The sequence below is a fragment of the Papaver somniferum genome, chromosome 10, assembly GCF_003573695.1.
Source record: "Papaver somniferum cultivar HN1 chromosome 10, ASM357369v1, whole genome shotgun sequence".
In the NCBI taxonomy this organism is placed as follows: domain Eukaryota; kingdom Viridiplantae; phylum Streptophyta; class Magnoliopsida; order Ranunculales; family Papaveraceae; genus Papaver; species Papaver somniferum.
The window spans coordinates 59,138,476-59,159,417 of NC_039367.1; the positions used below are offsets into that span (position 1 = coordinate 59,138,476).

General features: G+C 35.4%; 1 protein-coding gene and 1 pseudogene across 1 annotated transcript; one reads left to right on the plus strand and one right to left on the minus strand.

Moving 5' to 3' along the window:
• The first annotated feature begins 16,748 nt into the window (after positions 1 to 16,748).
• LOC113315682 (uncharacterized mitochondrial protein AtMg00810-like) lies at positions 16,749 to 17,321 on the plus strand. The gene is made up of 2 exons (XM_026563942.1): positions 16,749 to 16,935; positions 17,023 to 17,321. Exons 1-2 carry the CDS (start codon positions 16,749 to 16,751, stop codon positions 17,319 to 17,321), a joined length of 486 nt encoding a protein of 161 aa, XP_026419727.1.
• Positions 17,322 to 18,599: 1,278 nt separating this feature from the next.
• Positions 18,600 to 20,747, minus strand: LOC113315683 (annotated as a pseudogene).
• Positions 20,748 to 20,942: the final 195 nt, after the last annotated feature.

Below are 20,942 nucleotides of genomic sequence, written 5' to 3' on the forward strand. Positions count from 1 at the left end.
CCCCCAAGAAACCATAAAGGCAATTTGATTTTCCGTAAACATCAATGCACATCAGGTTTCCATTGAAGAACATAAATAATCTATAAAAAAAAATAGGCAAATTAATATTTATAATCCATTGAGTATGCCAAATAAATTCATATGAACGAAAACCAAAACATTCTAACTTAAAAACAAATAATCTAAAACCATGTAACTGGACCTTAACGTAAAACCTAATACTGAAGAGAGTAATCAAATCTTCTAAGAATCCTATTTTAAAAGAAATATCTATAGCTACGCCAATTCATTATTTCTTCAAATTATTTTTCAGAAAATTATTAGTTGCTTACTCTTCATCTTCAGAGTAACTTTCTTTTTCAGTTTACGCCGAGTCTTTTTGGCTGGTTTTTTTTTCTGCTTTGCTTCCTTGTAGTTACTTAATTCACATTTGATAGTATGTGTGACATTCCTTTTGCGACCCAGACCCTATAAATAAAGAGAGCTTTACATGTAAACAAGGATTCATGTTTCAAAAAAAAAGGCTTTAGTACCAATCGTTTGCAAAGATACCTGTTAGTCTGTATCAACATCTGAAACCTCTAATTCTCCTTTTGGATTGAATAATTTTTGGAGTGTAAAATTTTCAGAACGTTATATATATTATACTCCTGATTTATTAATTTGAAAATAAAGGTGTGGTCCTTCATTCGGTTGAACATCCCGTGTGCCTTTTATCCTTTGTTAATCTGCATTAAATAATACGGTGAGCATGCGTTCATAGTACATCTCTCTATAATCAAGTTAATTGTCCATATTAATGCGTCATTACCTCATTATATTGTTCTAGGTAATCGACACTATATTTCGCAGTGCAATTCATCAACTTTTCTGATGTCTTTCCCATCACCGTGAATACTACAGTATCTTTGTCAACGAAATTCAATTTGTACATGTGTATATTCTAAGGCATTAGTAAGTCTCGATATATTTCACTGTGAATACTACGGTATCTTTTTCAACCAAATTAAATTTGTACATGTGTATATTGTAAGGCGTTAGTAAGTCTTGATATATTTTCCATCCATTCACAAAGGAAACGTTGTTTATTCTCACCATGGTATATCCTCATAAAAAAAAATACACTTGTTGTACCAAGGTTCAACGTCTTCGTCATACTCAATCTTTTTACTACATTTTTTACATGCCATGTAATACCACTCTCTAATCTCAACCAAGCCAAGTATCGTCTCCTCGCAGAGGAATGTTTGGCCCTGTCATTTATTCGAAGAGGCACACATCTAGACATGTTTAACTATAGCAGGTAAACAAAATCGTCCAAATACACACTTACCATATTCTCTCTATTGCTTCATGTATAGTTTCTATACTTTTGTTTGGGTCATCTGGTTGTGCGAGCCAGTCATTGTGATTTCATTGCCTCCTGAATTAACCCTGCATAATTTCCTTTTTGCAGTTTTAGTACGTAATAAAAAATTTGTCTTGGCTTATGTTCGAAATCTTCAAGAGACTTGCCAGATTCACTTAGTTGTTCGTCCAAAAGGTACAATCCAAAATAAAATACCTTCCCACATGTTGGCTTCCAGATATTATACTTTGTGCACAGCTTAAAATGTTGATCCTCACATATATTTAGTCTAAACTTTGACCACAAAACATCTGGCTTATTCGGATTACAATCATGAATCATAGAGAATAATATCGAAAAGATTTCTTAGTTGAACTTCATTTTTCATCATTGCTGCCTCTTGCAAACACTTAGACCATTCATTGTTATCTCCTAAATTTCCAGGTGCAATACTACTCTAAACGTACGATGTAGTTTCCTAGCATCATCATCCCTTACTGTTTTCAGGATGTTAAATGAATTTACACCGGCTATCGATAGTAATAAACACATGTGATTGCAAAACCTTGCTTCCCTAATTTTCATTATTTCTTGTTACGTACAAAATGATGTAGAAACTCTTGATAAGTATATGCTTGGGCAGTGGGATTCTTGCGATAATACTCGGAAAATACCACCAATGTTGACTTAGAATTTTCTGCAGCGGTATTAACCTTATCCATTGATTTAGTTTCATCATACATAATTTTGTGTTTTCTTGGAAGACGAATAACCGTTCGAACTACATTAGGTTTTTCCCAATGCATTGGGTGATTGTATAAACGCCACACAGCCTTAGGTGGCCAAATATACCTTGCATCAATGTACTGTTGCACCTCATCACATTCACCGACGATTAGTGTTGTATGATTGTGACCTTTAGAGATATATCTGTGTAGGTATTTAACAACCCTTACACCTCCACAAATCTCAACATTAATGTGGCACATGAAAATCCTAGACAAATATGAGTTATGTGGAACAACACTTGTGTTGTTCGGTTTGTATCCCCTGCTTACGATAATATCCTTCCTATTTTCACGACGACGGTATATTGGATATCCACCTCCATATATCCATGCTTATACATTCGGTATGTTTATTCGGATATCCACTACTTCATTTTCCATTGTTCATGCGCATGGAGTCCATACCACATTGACCATGTGCCATGTATTTCCTAACAGTCTCAAATAAAAATGGATCGGTTTTTTCATCAGGAATTTGACACACACAAATTATCAACCTGTTCAACTGGCTTAATTTTTTCAGGACCATCTAAGAATCTAAGAGCATGTGTATGAGGTAAACCACGTTTCAGAAATTCAATCGTGGACACTTAAGCAGCTACTTTTCCGGGCATATTCCTCTCCTTGATTTCTTTCATCAACTCATCTCTCTTCAACTCGAAGACAGGGCTATGAAATTAGGATGATACAAAGCATATTGATTAGATAGAATCTTATCTTAAATTTCGGACCGTTGCGGAATCATAGTCATTGTTAGGAAGATATTCAGATGATTATTAAACCGTTTAATGGCCATTTAGTTTTGATAAATCTCTTATGTATGCCTGGGACCACCAATAAAAATCGAAGGTAATACATATGGTTTACCTCCATCAATGGGATTCATCCCAGATTCCGCAGAGTTCTTTATATTTTTTGTAAAAATATGCACACAATTTATCTTGATCATTCTCGAGATAACACAGATGGTTTTGTCCAGTGGTTGCCCAAAAATCCACTAAGTGCTCTTGAAAAAGTTATTTTTTAAGGATGGTATAATACCATCCTGAACACTTAAAAACAGGAAAGTTATGAACTTGTTTTAAAGTTGACTTTTAATAGTATGTTTTCATGTATGTGGATCCAGTTGTTTCATTTCAGGATGCCAACTCATCTGTCCGTATGGAAAGAGCAAAACATAATGCAGGGGAAAATATGCAGGGTGACATTGTGAAATATGTTTGAACCCATTTTCCCCTTTCGATGAAGTATGATATCCCTGAAGTTAGGATTTTGAGAACCATCTTCAGGTAGTATAACCGAAACTTCGTCAACTGTTAGCCGGTTATAATTAACACCTCTCAGTGCATGATGACTTAGATATTTTGGTATGTGGTATTGACATTTCTCAGAATCTCTTGTGCTAGGGAATATTTAGTGCAAAACTTATTATGTTTGAGATAATTTCCTGAATTTTTCCAAAAACGTCTTTATCCAGTTGGGGATTTCTTTTTGCAGAAATATACAGGGTTTAATTAAGATCATAGATATACAATTGTTGATAGATTGGGTCTTTTCTCGCATTGGGTAGTAATGTTCCAGTGTTGTGTCGAAGTCCCCGTGAATTGCGAAAGATTTCATACTGTTTCCCTTTAAAATTCTGTTATCCATTTTGCAACCAAGACTGGTAAAAACGTTTGAAGCATTGTACTGTTGGATGTGATCTCTGAAGAACCTTGACTTTGCTTCTTCTCCGTCAATTAAATTCATCAGTTCCTGAGGAGGCTCTAGTGGCGCAGAGGATGGATTCTTCTTGGATGAATCGTGTGTCCTCTTGTCAATCCAATGTAGTGCTCCACAAACTGGACATTCAATATCCATTTACCAGGATAATGATGAACATATAAGTGTGGACCACCTTTCTGGTTTACAATGGTGTGTGTAGAAAAGTCTTCCTTCTCATCTGAAAAACTATAATATTCATCAGAATCATCTGATGTAAAATCTCCATTAGAAACTAACCCGTACACATCGACAAATATACACATAGTTAGTTCCAATTGTATAAGAAACTATAAAGTGACAAAAAGTATGTAGAAGTGAGGTTACACTTGAATATAAGTTGAATCCAAAGGTTTAACAGTTGATTCCACAGGCTCCGTTAAAGCGTCTACAATCACGTCGTCATTGTCTTCCGAAATGCTTGAATTTCTCTATATATTAATTTACAATTGAACATATATTCTTAGGTACTATAGGCTTGTGAAGAGGACAGATTCCACAAAGATAATTTATTTATATATTTATCAGACTATCTGTTTGGAATGGTTATCCTATAACATACTTAGCTAAATTTTGTCGGTAACTCCTTTAGGAGCCATTTTGACCCTTGCCAAAGAGACAATGAAAGAAATTTGACGTATCTAATTGTCTCACAGTTTGGATTATATTAAGTTTTAGGTATGGGTCACATCGAGCTATTTCACTTCGTATGATCACCCATATCTTTTGGAAAGCATAGTTATCTTGATCATTCTTTACAGACCGTTTGGATGAACTACTTTAAAACCGTCCACACACATACCCGTGAGCCCCTTTTCCCTGAAAAAACAGGGAGCCATATTTTGGGGAAGTGTCACGGCTTCTAAATGGTCTTTTTCCAAGGTTCATTAAGAAGTTTCCAAATTATTTTTAGGTTCCGGATTAGTTATACCATTCTCTGAAAAATATTTGATATTCGAATACGGCTCTTATGGGCAGTTTAACAAAATATTTGACAATCTCAAAAACATCATTTTTTTGATTATTACATTTTCTCTTTGTGATATTCTACCTCTTGCTTTTTTTTGGCCAAAAGATGAAATTCTTAGCTATAGTGTTTAGTTAAGAGCATGATTAACTTCATACTTGCTTTACAATGTATATCCTCAATATTTCAGCGGCAAAACAAACAACTTGTATTATTCAATATCCATATCGGGTAAAGAATGACAAATATCAACAAAAAATATTATTTATCGACAGTGAAAAAAAATGAGTTGATTCTTTTTTTTTCCCCGAAGGACGCAAATTTAGATAATAGGTATGTAAAGAAGGAACGCAGGCGAAGCCCCTTATTATTTAGAGTAGAACATCAATAAATAGATCCTCAATAAATTAATAATTTCATTAAAATAATAAAATTCCTGGTCCGAACTAAACTTGCGTAAGCTAAATTTTAATTCGTAAACTAATAATTATGATAAGATAATATTATTATTTTTTGGTCCCTGTACTATTAATTTATAGAAGTTATATTGTTCGCTAATTTCAGAAACAAAGAACATTAATCGACATCTTTATGAGCCAGAAAATACTGTGCTTTTCCCTCTTCTTATATTAGGGATACTTTTATGCTCATTTCAGAAGAAGATTATCGACATCTTTATGAGCCGGAAAATATTATGCCTTTTCATCTCTTTTTATATTAGGATTCTTATTCATTTTTTTTTTTGAAGCATGAATATATTAGGATTTTTGTGCATTTAAATATATCGTCAAAATTATTTACTCTATAAATTCTAGTAATTCTGTGGATGGCATGAATTTCTTACAAATGCAATTGTATCCGTCAGTATAACTTATTTGCGGTTTTTTGTATAGGCCTGTTAGTTCATATTATATTTTTCTTTTCTTAGCATCTTGCAGTAAATTAGTTGCTTCCAATATAATCGTTCTATTTTCGCTGGAGTCTTTTATCTCATCAAGGGATCGTATAACTCACTTGATCATCCATTAAATGCATTTCAAGGCCACATATAGCAGCTTCTGTTCGGATTTCAGGTGCATACTTCAAAATTCTTACCTTCACTACCTTTTGTTGGGCTTCATAAACATTGGGATTATTGTATCTGTGTGTAGGTTACCTTTCCTCTTCCTGCAATTGAAAATTCAAAAAAAATAATCTAAAGAATGGTACCAAAGTTGAGCTACTATTCTACTTTGACTCACTTTGATAAACCCTAACTATACCTCTCTTTCTAAACTGGTAAACCCCAGTCGTCTTCTACCACAACTTTTAAACCCATCTCCAACTCTTTGCAACAATCACGTCCTATAAACTTGTAGCAGCCTTCCAATTTCGTGCGACGCATCGACAATGAACATCACTGATCGTTTTAACCAACTAAAGTTTATAAACAAAATTTATTTTTTTGGATGTTGAATCATTTGAAATTATGCAGGCATATGAGACAGCTCATTCTAAAATAAACAATGTAAATTCAAAGTTATGTTCCGTAATTCTTTGTTTTGATTACCAACTATTAAATATGAATTTGCAATCACCTCTGAAGGTCCTCCAATATTTCCATCATGACTGCTAGACTGTAGTTTTATAGCTGAACTTTAGGGTGGACAGATATTTGTGAGCTTTAAATGATATCGAAATTTCCTGACAAATGTGTTACATTAACTGGAGAAAGTCTTTCTTCGGTGGCATAGATGCTAGTCAGCCCTCTGGTGCAAAGAGGAGAGTAAACTATCTATTTTGCTAGGATTTATGGGTACAGTAAGCTAGTACCTAAAAATTATGTGCAAGCTGTTAAACATGCTACAGGTAAAGATAAATGATTTGCAACTTACCCATTAAAATAAGTAATAACGGTAAGAATCCATGGAAGAGAAAATTTAGTCGCACTAAGATTCAAAGAAAAGACATTTGCTAGCATTTGTTGGTAAGAAAAAAGTTACGACCCTAAAGAGACCTATGTAGTGTTACATATTAATTATCAATATGAAAGGACAGGGTGAAATGAGATCTTCCATCTACGTAACTGGATGACCTAAAAGGCAGTTGCTATATCTGTTTGAAGGGGTATGTTTACTGGGGACAATAGCGTTGGCTAATAAACCTAGAAATCCTCTATCAAATACCCACATAAAATCAACTAGGAGCCAAAGCCTTATCCAGGTAGAAGGTTGATCGTTGAAAATCCCACACATCCAGAGTTTACTATGCAAACCTGCTGCTAATTTAAAAGACACAGATAATTAGTCAAAATAAGTTCTTCGACAGTAAGCCTAGATAATAATCTTACTTAAACTGATCTTTACAATATATAAAGCAATAATCAGTTAGCCAATTACAAACATATTCACAACTTTTTTACCATTGAGTAATATGTGAACTAAGTTTTCTGTTGATGGAAATCTGGAAACATCGTTAATCTATGCGACTTCATGTTAGAATTAAACACCATATATATGTGGAGTGATAAATACCTCAGTGCGGAAACATCTCCAATCTACGGTAATTCATGTTATAATTAAACACCGTACTTGAGTTCTCAAAGTCTTCTGGTTTCAAAATGAAAAGCTATCCAAACAACTCATAATTCGTCATTATATATTTCTAATCACATGATTCTGTGCCATCTGCGGGAATCGAACCCACAACTACATGATGTAAACCATGTGCTCTACCAATTGAGCTAAGACAGCAAGTAGCACTATCTTAAAACCCTAAATTTCATGACGAACCAGATACTTATTACCTTTTAGAAATTCTGGCTTGGAATCTATGCATATAAATTAGAACCTAACATTTCCGCATTTAAAATCAAATTATCATTATGGGAAAGTTCCACCATGTCCAGGCTGTATTATCTACATCTGCAATTGATACAATTGTCGAATGGTGTGTAAGCACATATAATTGTTACAGAACTTACTCATGAAACATCAGTGGAAGCACCTACCGATGTTCAGTGATAAACTACCTTGTGTAGCTCCGAAACTTGATTGGAATGATGTACATCCGATAACACCTCCTTTGATGTCTGCAAAATCCTTTGGATTTCAGTTTGACATAATCCATTTTAGTACTCAAACGAAATATTTATAGAGACTGAAGAAAAAAATGAGCACAACCTCAAGCAAACACCACATGGTTGATAGGCCTAACAACCCAAGTATTTCAAACAATATCACCTAGAGATGGTAGTAATAAAAATATCATGCAGATTGCAAAAGAAAAGGAAAGGTGCAGTGATGGGTCTGGGTAGTAGTGGTGGTGCCTCTAATCGAATCTGGAAGAGATAATGGATCAAACTAAAAACATCAACCTAAACCAATAATCAAACAAAGGGAGAAAGAAGAAAGGAAAAAAAAAACTTAAAAATAAATTTCTAGGCTTTTTATATGTTTACCTTCTTCTATTCCCCTGCATCGTCTTTCTTATTCTACCTAAATCACAAAATAAAAAATCTTAACTAACAAAACACTAAACCATGTCAATACAGAAAACATAAAAACCTAGAGCACACAGAGCAAAGAAGAATCACAAAAAGAAAAACAGAGAACCAAATATTTAGGGTTTCTGCGTGAGAGGAGAAGGGGTGTATGGTAGAAAAAAGAAAGCGGATAAAACAAAAATTCAATGTTTCCTAGATTTATAAGAACCTGCAGTAGAACTATAAGTGATCAGAAATAGAATAAACCTCCATATTGCGCCTAGTGGAAAGAGCTGATTTGTCAGATGGCAATTGAACCTGTTTATAAAAGGAGCTGAAAAGCATTTACCATTTATAAATTGAAAGTAGTAATATGAATATAACCTCACACACCAAAACAAAATTTTGTACTATCAAAAGAATCAATTTAGTACAGTTCACTAACTAAAACATAGTTCATCAATGACAAACTAATTTCAGCAGCCAACAAAGGACAAAACTTCCATTTATCAAAGTGGTGAGCAGCAGAACTTCAATTCTCAGAAATTTCTTAGTTAACCACTTATCATTTTATTTTTTATATTTTTGTACAATTTTGAATTCCCATATGTTAACATATACTTCTAGTTTTGGGCAACACAACATTTTGCCCACGAAACTAAAAACTTCTTTTCTTCGAACACATAAATTAGTTTAATCTTAATTTGACACATACCTAGCTAGTTTGAGCAAGGATTCCTAAACTAAATGTTATCAAATGGATGACTAAACAGTACCTAGTGATCTATGGATTAGATCGTGTACTGTTAGGTAACTAACAACAACCATTATAGGATCCATGGATTAAGAGATACATTAACACACTACTGGACCTTTATATATCCTTGATGTAGATGGTTTCCAAGCTAGATACACTGCTGACCCGTCAGTAGGATATACTGCTTGATTCGGATGTTAGACTGCACAAATGGAGAAGCGCCACAGCCAGCATTTCATCGGTTCATGTATATGTATATTAATTAAGGATGTTTTGCAGCATTTACCTGTGAAGCCCAACAATGTTGTAACCATTCTTGAGCTCTTCCATATTCTTCACCTGTATGTCAAAAATTATTATTTCTGATGAAAAATATTTAGGACAGTCTCCATTACTAATGTTGTAGAGCAATTCTTCTATGCAATTTTCCGGTACTTCTCATATCGTTGCTTGATGTTTGTTCCTGCAATGATGCAAATGATAGACGTTACTCTTCAGAATGATCAACTTGGGACCTCTTAAGACATGTTCAATCCTTATTGTCAAAAGACAAGCTCATCCCCATAGAAAAAAAACTGATTTTTGTTAAAGGGAGAGCAAATAGTGATCCTAGGAGAGAAAAATATCCTGGAAAAATTCAACAGAAAAAATCAGCTGTTTATAAAAATTTGAAACAAAAGGCTAAGATCAACCAACATTCGAACTATCCAATGAAAAGGGAGAGTAGTGAAGCTGAGAACTACTGCATCAGCTTAAGAAAAGCTGAACCTAAAATTCTTTGTTGTGCCATTGACATGCCCTGTTTTTCCACTGCCTTCTATGCCTGCAAACATTTCATATTTCCTCACTTCACGGTTATAATTGAAAAGAAGAGAATGGATCAGACCGTGAAGATTCTTGGAAACTGTTGTGCTTCTGTCCTACAATTAAGTCGATGAAGTTAAGGGCATCATATTTAATAAAATCGTCCAAGCATTCCATACTCCAGAGCTATGTGTATCCACTGCAAATCCAGCAAACATGAATAAAAAAAAATCATGGTTTGTTTCGAAGTGTTGCCTGATTTCGGGATAGCAGAGAAGCTATAAACTGAATGACTCTATAATCTACACACATACTACAATAGTAATATGCTGTTAACAGTTTTTTTTTTTTTTTGGTACTTTCTTCAGTTTAAGCCGACAGAGAGCCTCACCTAAGTTAGGAATCCTCGAGAAGACAAAGAAAAGAAGGCCTAGCTTTTAGAGTGTCTGTTTTGGGGGAGTTCAGCAGCTGATGGCACTAATCTAGTATGTCAATATAAATCTTCGTCATCGAAGTTGTGATATTCCCTCTGAAATTACAGATGATATCATAGAATTAAGTAATGTAATCATAGGTACGATCTGGATACATTAATTATATTTATTTATGCATTTGTAAAGCTTCAAATCAAACAAATAACATACCTTGATAGATTCACAGATGGCGCTGTGTTCTTTGATAAATGAGGCATTTTAGGCAAAAACACCATCCCAAAATGTTACAAACATCTATAATTTTTGCATACCAGCTTGGTCAAGCATGAGAAGTCTGTCCCGATTGATGTCTTGAGCTTTCTATCTTCTTCAAACCCCCCTGCTTGATGTTGCAATAACTGATGGGAACCTATGCAGTCTTGTAGAATTTGAAGGATTTCAGTGGGATGCAATTAGTTATATCCAACAACAAACAACAATTTAAGGAGTACCAAACATATGCATAAAACTGTAATGTTCAAATTATCAGCTCCAGCAAAATAATGAACCAAAAAATAAAACAACCATCACATCAACGGTTTCATACACGTGAATAAAATCTTGCAATTGCATCACTGGCAGAAAAGTTTGGCCAATAGTAACCGTTGATAACAATACTGAAACATAATATTCTACCTTCCCTTCGTTGTGGTACACAGACTCATCAGATTATCACAATCATTGGAGTGGTCGGAGAAACTCTGCAAAGACATGGTAGCCCAAACGATTTACTAAAGAAAGATCATCTATACCTGAATAAGGTATGGAACTCAGGATTTATACAACAATAGCTCATAGTTTGGATTTATCATAGAGCATTAGCAGATGCAACAGCTTCAACGACTTTCCTGGTGAAAGAGTTCTTAGACCTGAACTTGTTGACATCAATACCTCCATTCTTCTTTCATATCCTAAACAAACCTGTACGGGCATCGAGCTTACATAATTCCAAAGACCGTGTTGTCCATCAAACCCCTGCGAGTATATAAAAACTTTGCATCGAGCTTACATAATTCCAAATCCAGTGAAGAACACAATGATAAGCAATTCATCATCATCAACATTATTAGAAGTAATAAAAACAATATTAACAATTGGTTGTGTTTATTTTCCAATGGTAATCCATATTAAGGTTACAGAATAAGCATCTGTTCTTTGACCTACCAAATTTGGCTTAATTAGTTGTCACCAAGGGTTGAATTCATCATAGACGCTCATTAGAACGAAGACGTGTTGGGTTATGTTCGACTATTGTGTTGTTACTGCGCAATGAAAATGCATGTTTAAGGTGCTGCAAGATTGAGTTTTTGGATTCTCTGAAAACCAAACCTGAGTTTAATCAATCTGCCTACACCAAATTAAAACCCAATCTGAACATGGGCACACCAAAACCCAATCTAATTTCTAAAAAAATCCAGGGTTTCCACAAGTTTATCTTGTTCTTCCCTTCCTCTGCATCGTCTTTGAAATTAAACTTTGCCTCCTAAATCAATGTTATAAACTTTTCCCCCTGAATTTCCCACATCAAGCACATAAAGCAAACACAAATCAATAAATCAATAAGAGTAAAAATAAATAGATTCAAAATTTCTAGGGTTACCTTCTTCTTCCTCTCATCAAGCAGAATCTTTTTAGTAAACCAATCGGTATATCTGGACGTCCACAGAATCTATTTAGTAAACCAATCGGCCAATGTCGGATTAACTGCAGGATCCAAATATCTTGGAAACAAAAACAGATTCTCAAAATTTTAGAGCTCCTGCTCGAGAGAGAAGAACCGTAGCAGCATAAAAGGTTTTATATGAAATAAATCGTAATCACATAACAAAATACCGTCTCAGGTCTCTAGCTTACTGGGAGTAGTATCTCTATATATCTGGACGTCCACAGGAAACCAAACTTTCCTGGCCGTCGAAGTCAAAACTCCATCCGGATGCTATGGACCGCCGGATCAGGGTCCCCGTTAAATCCTGTCTGTTTAATGACTCTCAAATCTCAAAGTCAAACACCACCTTTTTTTATTACAGTGATTGTTTATTTTGTGACATTTGTTTTATGCTATCATTATTGGTGATTATAACATATATCTCATACTTTCTCATAGGTAAAGCTCTTTCACTCTTGTAAAAGAGGAGTAAACTAAAATAAAAATGAAAGAAGAAATTCTTTATCGAATGTATATCTAATTTTTATCTTTGTTTCCCTTTTCATATTCAAATTCTGTCGAATGTTATCGGATTTCGAAAATCAGATAACATGAGCCTATTGGAATCGGATTGGTGAAAATCCGACGGAATTTAATCCGATGACAGTCCTAATTGGGAAAATACTGTTAGAAGAGGGTATCCCATATCCTGATCGTGTCAGTCTTCAGTATTAATCCCCAGTTGTAGTGGTGGGTTAGATGATACCACCTGGTGTATCAAAAACCTACATATATTAAGCTAGTGGATTCTGTAATTAAGGGTTTATCCAATTTATTTATCAAATGAACTGATCGTTTTTGTCAAAGAAAAAAAGAACTGATCGTTTTATCGGTTTGCTTCGGGAAAAAAAGAAAAAAGAGGCTGTGTGTTCTTAGTGATTGTTGCGACATTGAGTTAGGGCAGGACAGTGGATCTGAAACTGGTGTTCCTGAATCTGCAGTTACACAGTTTGGTAAGGTTTCATTCTCCAAACACTGAGATGGAGACATTTGCAGTCATGATATTTTGTTAATATATATCCTTATTTAAGGATAATATATTGTTTCCTAGTATATAGGATCTTTGCTTTATCATAATATATCGGTTTCTATATATTCATGAGCTGTGTAACCAGAATTGATAAGATTATCATAATAAGAATTATCTTCTTCTTGATCCTATATTTGTGAAGATGGTATCTATGATCTAAGGTTCTTGAATCATGGGTAGTGATTCAGAATTATACCAAAATAAATCAAAACAAAAAGGGCAGATGGAAAAAAAATTTGCTCCTACTATCGTTCAATCTGAAGGTGCAGTATTCAAGCCTGGGATTGTTCTTGATGAAACAAACTATGATTTGTGGTCACAAATCATGGAGATGCATATTGCTGAAAAAGAAAAAACCTCTTTTATTATGGGAAGGACAAGAAAACCTACCGAGGAAGATCCAAGATATGAGAAGTGGCACACATATAATCAAAAAGTCAAGAGATGGTTGTTGATGTCTATGTCACCTGAAATCATGAAGAGGTATATTCGGTTACCTACTGCTAGAGAGATTTGGGATGCATTATCTAAATCCTTTTATGATGGAGATGATGAGATGCAGGTATTTACTCTAAATCGACGAGCGTTTTCGGCAAAACAAAATGGCAGAGCACTCTCAATTTATTATGGAGAACTAACTGAAATATTTGGAGAGCTAGATCATCGTGACAAGGTGGTTATGGAGAATTCTAATGATATTGAAGCCTATCGAAAATCAATTCAGCGCCTAAGGGTGCATATATTCCTTGATGGATTAGATGAAAGTTTTGAACAGATCCGTGGTGAAATCTTGAGAAAGGATCCTATTCCTGAATTGGAATCATGTTATGCACTCGTTCGTCGTGAATCTGTTCGATGTACAACGATGGCAAAAGAATCGGAAGAAGTTGAACTTGCTGCTATGGAAACTCGAAACCGGTACAATCAAAAAGGGTCTTTTCAGAGATACTCAAAGACTGAGGTGGACAAGTCATCACTTAAGTGTACACACTGTAATCAATCTGTACATACAATTGACATGTGTTTCGAGTTGGTTGGATATCCAGATTGGTGGGATCAACATCTGGAGAGGAAGAATGAGACAAAGAAAAATTCTGGTGCTCCAATGGCTTCAACAAAGAAAGGAAAGGATTTCATGGTAATATCTGCATCAGTAGCAAGGACAGACCATATGACATGTGATTCTAAACAAATCTCTCCCCTTAAACCATCCTTACAAAAAAAAAGTCTCTACTGCAAATGGCTCACAAGCTCCAATTACTGGTGAAGGGTCAATATCTCTCACTGAAACTTTAAACCTAGATTCTATCTTAGTAGTTCCTACATTAGACTGTAATCTCCTATCAGTTTCCCAAATAACTAATACTTTACATTGTGCAGTGATATTTTGGCCTGACTGTTGTGTTTTTAAGGACATCAAAACGAAGCAAACGATTGGTTATGGTGTTAAGCATGGGAAGCTGTATTATCTGGATTTGGTGTCTAGTAGTTCGGATAAGCTGCGTCAAACTCTTCTTGCTGATGGTTTTGAGGGGGAGAGACAAAATTTTCAAATTTTGTTATGGCATCGACGATTGGGACATGCATCGTTTAGTTATTTAAAAAAATTATTTCCTAGTTTGTTTGGAAAACTTGATATTTCTAGTTTTCATTGTGAAGTATGTGAACTTGCAAAAAGCCATCGTGCTTCTTTTCCATTATCATTCAATAAGAGTCCAATTCCTTTTATGATCATACACTCTGATGTTTGAGGGCCATCTAAAACTACTACCCTGGGTGGTTCAAGATGGTTTGTTACTTTTATTGATGATTGCACTAGAATGACGTGGGTGTGTCTCATGAAAAACAAAAGTGAAGTTACCGCCTTGTTTCAAAAGTTCCATAAGATGATTAACACTCAGTACAACAAACAGATTCAAGTACTTCGTAGTGATACTGGTGGTGAATATATGGATTCTGACCTTCAACAATATTTTGAGGGACACAGGATTATTCATCAAACTACTTGCTCTAATACGCCTCAGCAGAATGGAGTAGCAGAGAGAAAGAATCGTCACTTACTGGAAGTGGTCCGTGCTTCATTGATAGAAGCACATACACCACTGATGTATTGGGGAGAGGCACTTACTTCTGCAACATATCTTATCAATCGAGTGCCATCCAGTACCATTGTGTTTCAAACACCCCATCAAGCTCTTGCTGAAGCAGTTGTGGCTCCAGCTGTTCCTAATATGTCGCCTCATGTGTTTGGTTGTGTAGCTTATGTTCATCTGCACAAGAACCAACGTGATAAGTTGGCTCCTAGAGCTCTAAAGTGTGTATTTGTGGGATATGCAACAACTAAAAAGGGATATCGTTGCTATCATCCTCCAACCAAAAGAATGTTTATTACTTTGGATGTTGTATTTCATGAAGATACTATGTATTTTTCATGTGAGTCTGAACTTCAGGGGGAGTACCATAAGGAAATTCAGACTCTTAACCATGATGAAGATATATCGGAAATTGATGTATCTGTTATTGTCAACTCTGATGATATGGTAAGAGAATCTGTTAATGAAAGTTCTTCACGAGAAGAAACAGAAATTACAGTATTAGATCGTGATATAGAGATTCAAGATGAGGTTATGATAGAAGATATTCCAGAGTCTACGTTACCTCAAGAAGATGAAACACCAAACCAATCGTCTGCTACGGATGTTCTTGAAGAATCTAGGAGACAACTTCCACAACGTGTAAACAGAGGTATTCCTAAACCCAGATATGAACCTGAAATCTCTAGTAAGGTTAAGTACCCTATGAGTCATTATGTCTCTCACCATCGTTTGTCTAAAGCTAATAAGGCATTCGTGAATCAACTATCTACTGTTTTTATTCCTAAAAATGTGCAGGAAGCATTAGCTGATCCAACATGGAGAGCATCTATAGAAGAAGAAATGAGGTCCCTTTTTCAGAATGATACTTGAGATTATGTTGATTGTCCAGAAGGAAGAAAGATTGTGGGGTGTCGTTGGATTTTCACCATTAAATACAAGGAAAATGGTGAGATTGAACGTTATAAAGCAAGATTAGTTGCTAAAGGGTACATCCAAACTTATGGTATCGACTATACAGAAACTTTTGCTCCATTAGCGAAAATCAACACAGTACGAGTATTGTTATCGCTTGCTGCAAACTTGGATTGTCCTTTGCAACAATTTGATGTAAAGAATGCCTTCTTTCATGGTGAATTAACTGAAGAAGTTTATATGGAGCTCCCACCTGGTATTTCAGTTCCAGGATCTCATGGTAAGAAGGTATGTAAGCTAAACAAGTCATTGTATGGACTAAAACAATCTCCAAGGGCCTGGTTTGGCAGATTCACCAAATTTATGAGGAACTTTGGATATCGTCAGAGTAATTCTGATCATACTTTGTTCATAAAGAAAAGGAAGGATAAAATTACCGCTCTTATCATATATGTAGATGATATGGTGGTGACAGGAAATGATCCAGAGGAGAGGAAATCTTTTCAACGATACTTATCAAAGGAATTTGAAATGAAAGATTTGGTTCATTGAAATACTTCCTTGGAATTGAAGTTTCTCGATCCAGTGAAGGAATTTTCTTATCACAAAGGAAATATGTTCTTGATCTGCTAAAAGAAGTGGGCATGTCAGCATGTCAGCCAATCCATACACCTTTAGAAGAAAAGGTAAATCTGTGTATTGAACCTGATCAAGTTCCTGCTGATAAAAGGAGATATCAAAGACTTGTGGGGAGATTGATGTATCTATCTCACACAAGGCCAGATCTTGCTTATGCACTCAGTGTTGTTAGTCAATTCATGCGCAATCCAGGTGAACAACACATGGATGCAGTTTTACGTATTTTGAGGTATTTGAAGTCTGCTCCTGGAAAAGGGATTTTATTCTCTAAAAATGAAGATTATAGAAAGGTTGTGGCATATACAGATTCTGACTATGCAGGAGAAATAGATGGCAGACGTTCTACTGCAGGCTACTTTACCTTTGTGGGAGGTAACTTAGTTACTTGGAGAAGTAAGAAACAAAATATTGTTACACGATCAAGCGCACAGGCTGAATTCAGAGGGATGTCAGATGGCATTTGTGAAACTTTGTGGTTGAGGCTTCTCCTTAAGGATTTGGGGGTTCCTCTCAAGGATCCCATTACTTTGTATTGTGATAACAAAGCTGCGCGTGATATTGCTCATAATCCTGTTTAGCATGATCGTACTAAACATGTGGAGGTTGACAGGTTCTTCATCAAAGAGAAGCTGGACAACAACATTATTGAGCTGCCACCGGTTCGGTCTGAAGAACAACTTGCAGATATTCTCACACATGGAGTGTCATGCGAAAAATACTTGAGTGTTCAGGACAAGTTGGGCATGTGTGATATTTATGCACCAACTTGAGGGGGAGTGTTAATATATATCATTATTTAAGGATAATATATTGTTTCATAGTATATAGGATCTTTGCTTTATCATAATATATCGGGCTCTATATATTCATGAGCTGTGTAACCAGAATTGATAAGATTATCATAATAAGAATTATCTTCTTCTTGATCCTATATTTGTGAAGATATTTACCCTCACTATTATTGGCATGTCGTTACTTTTTTTATGTAAGTACTTTCTTTTATTTCCACTTTTCATTGATTGATTTCTATAAATTGGTTGTCTGGTTACTTGGTTGGGTATGTTCTTCAGATGTTTGGATTAGTCTCTGATCGATACCTAGTATTATTGATTATGGGATGCCACCATGTCTGGGTTCACCTTATCTTTTATCTCGTATAAATTTCTGCCTTGGTTTTGTGGTCTGTTTATTTAAAATTTTAATTTGGGTTTTGAGGTTGAATTTTAATGGGTTGAAAGTATGCTGTTGAAATTGATTCTTAAAAGAATTCTAGTGCATTTGGCTACATAAAGGATTCATTTTTCAATTTTCCCTCATGCAAATTCTTATGGCACCATTTAGCTTCATTAGGTTCTTTCATCTTGAGATTTTTGCTCTCTGGCAACTTATTTTATTATTTATTTCGAAAAGAGGAAGCAACTCACTCATTAGTTCTAGAATTTTGATGCATAGAGAGCTGTGGATCAATTGCATTTACATAGTTGAAACAGTTCTGAATGTAGAGATTGTTTCAAATGGCTAAAAGGCTATCTCCAGTTTAACTGTTTTGAATGGCATTTCTGTTAGAAAAAGTTGATATGTTTGCTGCTTTTAGTATAGCACATCTACTGGTTAAGATAAAAGCCGAGGCTTTGAAATTTATAAAAGGTTGGGAATTGTTCCGAATATTAGAGCTTTGGCATATCTTAGGAGCAGTATTACGTGAGCAACTAATTAGAACCAGCAGTACCAAACAGAAGGAAACCCTTTGCACATAATTTGCTCAAAGGAAGAAAACTCTACGAATATAGGATAATGAACCTCACAGCATTGAACTACAGGCTATATAAGGTATCTCCTAAATGCAGCGCGGTACGTGCTCCAAGCTGAATAAAAGATGCAACCTTTGTACATTCTTTACGAGTCATGTTTTGCCTGAATGATCATCTTTGATGTCAGCTGTTTCGTCGACTTTAGGCCTGGTGTTCTTAAGGACCTGCAATAACAGTTCAAAATGAATTTTGAAAACTAGTCGTACTGGCATTTATGGCTGAAAAAGTTAATCTGGTTGATATGTGGCAGTTGAAAAAAATCAGCAAATTACTACTTACCTTCTGTAGCATGGTATTTTCGTTGGTCAAAGTCGAAATCTTCTCCCCCACCTTTGAATTCTTGTCCTGCAAATCTGTTGCTTTAGATTCCAGCTCGGTGACATAAAGCTTCTTCCTTTCACGGGCTTGCTGGGCGGAAACTCTGTTCCTAAGCAACCTGTTGATTCAGATGTATCAATTTAATTGAGGGGATCAACATACGACGAGGATTATAATGGTTATTATAAGGATATATTAGGACACCAAGCAATCTAACTATAATGTGAATGGCACATGCATAGGGTAGGCCTCAATTTTATTTTTTAGTTCATCCCAAGTCACTCACGTGCGTAATCTAAGATTTTCATTTTCGTGTTATGAGTAGGATTCTGTGAGCAAACTCTTGTTAGTTGTTACCTCTCTCTCTCTCTATATTGCTGATCAAACAAAAATGCTTTGGTTTGTCTAATGATTGTGTTATGCATGAGCACTGACAGCTGCTGGAAACTCAACATTTTTCCGATGTTAAACTATTTTAGTAGAAAACTTCAACATAAAGAAATAGAAAAATGAGACAAAGAATCTATACTAATTCAGATTGGAACATATACATATATCTGTCAGATGTGATGCGAAGAATTTGTAAGTTATGAATATATGTTATGCAAGTCTTCCTACATATATGTCTCACTCTACGTCTATGAATGGTTTATTGTGTTCTACCTCTTTTACCGTAGAATTACCATGAAATAAAAATTAGTAGACCCTCTCCCTTGACTTACCTCTCTGTTTCTGTTCTACGATCATCCTAATTCTGGAGTACACCTCTTCAGATTTGTTTCCTCTCATCACCGTAAGTTTCTACTTCATCGTTCGACATAACAAGAAAAATGAATCCCTAAGCGACTCACCACTTTGAGAAAATTGGTTTTTCTGTCGTCCCTCACACCTACCCTCGACTCTATGATTTCCATATGGTATGATAATTAACGTATAAGATAAACGGTACTCTATCATGATTACTAAATTTAGGCACACTATCATGATTACTAAATTTAGGCACACGTAGGTACATTCGCTTAGGTGCTCTATCAAGATTATCCTCAGTAATTACAAGAAGAAGAATAGTGCAAGCATTATAACATTTCTCAAAATTAAACACATCAGATCCAAAAAATTGATGAGTAATCAACAACAAGACAGTAGTAAGTACCTCTTCTACCTTCTGTACACTCTATAGGCAGGATTTCGGCCTCTCTTAAGCTGTTTACAAGATGCTGCGGCATTGTTGTTTTGTTGTGATTCCTCACCAACAACAGTAGCATGATAAAACTAGGTTTAGAATTACTTTGGAAGATGTGGTTGCCCATCATAAGGCTGCTTCAGCTCCCCTTTCTTCTAATTGCTCTATATGGTAAAATCTGCATACAGATCCCTTGCTTCAATGGTGGTTCCTGCATAGTCGATCAAAGTAAGACTAATGCCTGAAGTAGTATTTAAAGAGTCTGCATATAATATTATAGCTATAACAGTTCACATGCATCAGACTATTGATATTGAACAATTGGTTTTGCATTACACCTTGCTCTCGATATATGCCGAACTATGATACTGCAGCATACTGGCCAACCTAAAGCACATTTCCCTTTGTTTTTTCATGGTACCATGAGTCCTGAAAAGTATCATAACATAACGCATATCGAGATTTAGATGCACCCGTGTCTGTAGCTTTCCAGATGCATAAATAGTCTGCATTGAACTAATTAGTTCTTTTTAATACTGTTGCTGCTAGGTCAAACAAACGGTTGGTCGCAGAATCAATGCTGGGTCAGATGCCACTGAAATCTCGTCGGATGCAAAATCGACTGCAGAAGAAGCCTTGGCTTGTGCAAAAGCTGCTGAAAACAAGGCACACGAAATTGAGAATAAGTACATTGCTCTTGAAAACATACTACAGAAGTTGGAGAAGAAGGAGAACATTCCCTAGTCTACTGATAAAACTAGACTACTCGTCTAATTTAAGGCCAGAAATGCTATTAAACTCCCTCTTTTCCACCCCCTATTCACCTCCCTACAATCTAAACCACACATTTACATTTAGATTCACATTCTGGTAGATGTGAGGTTCAC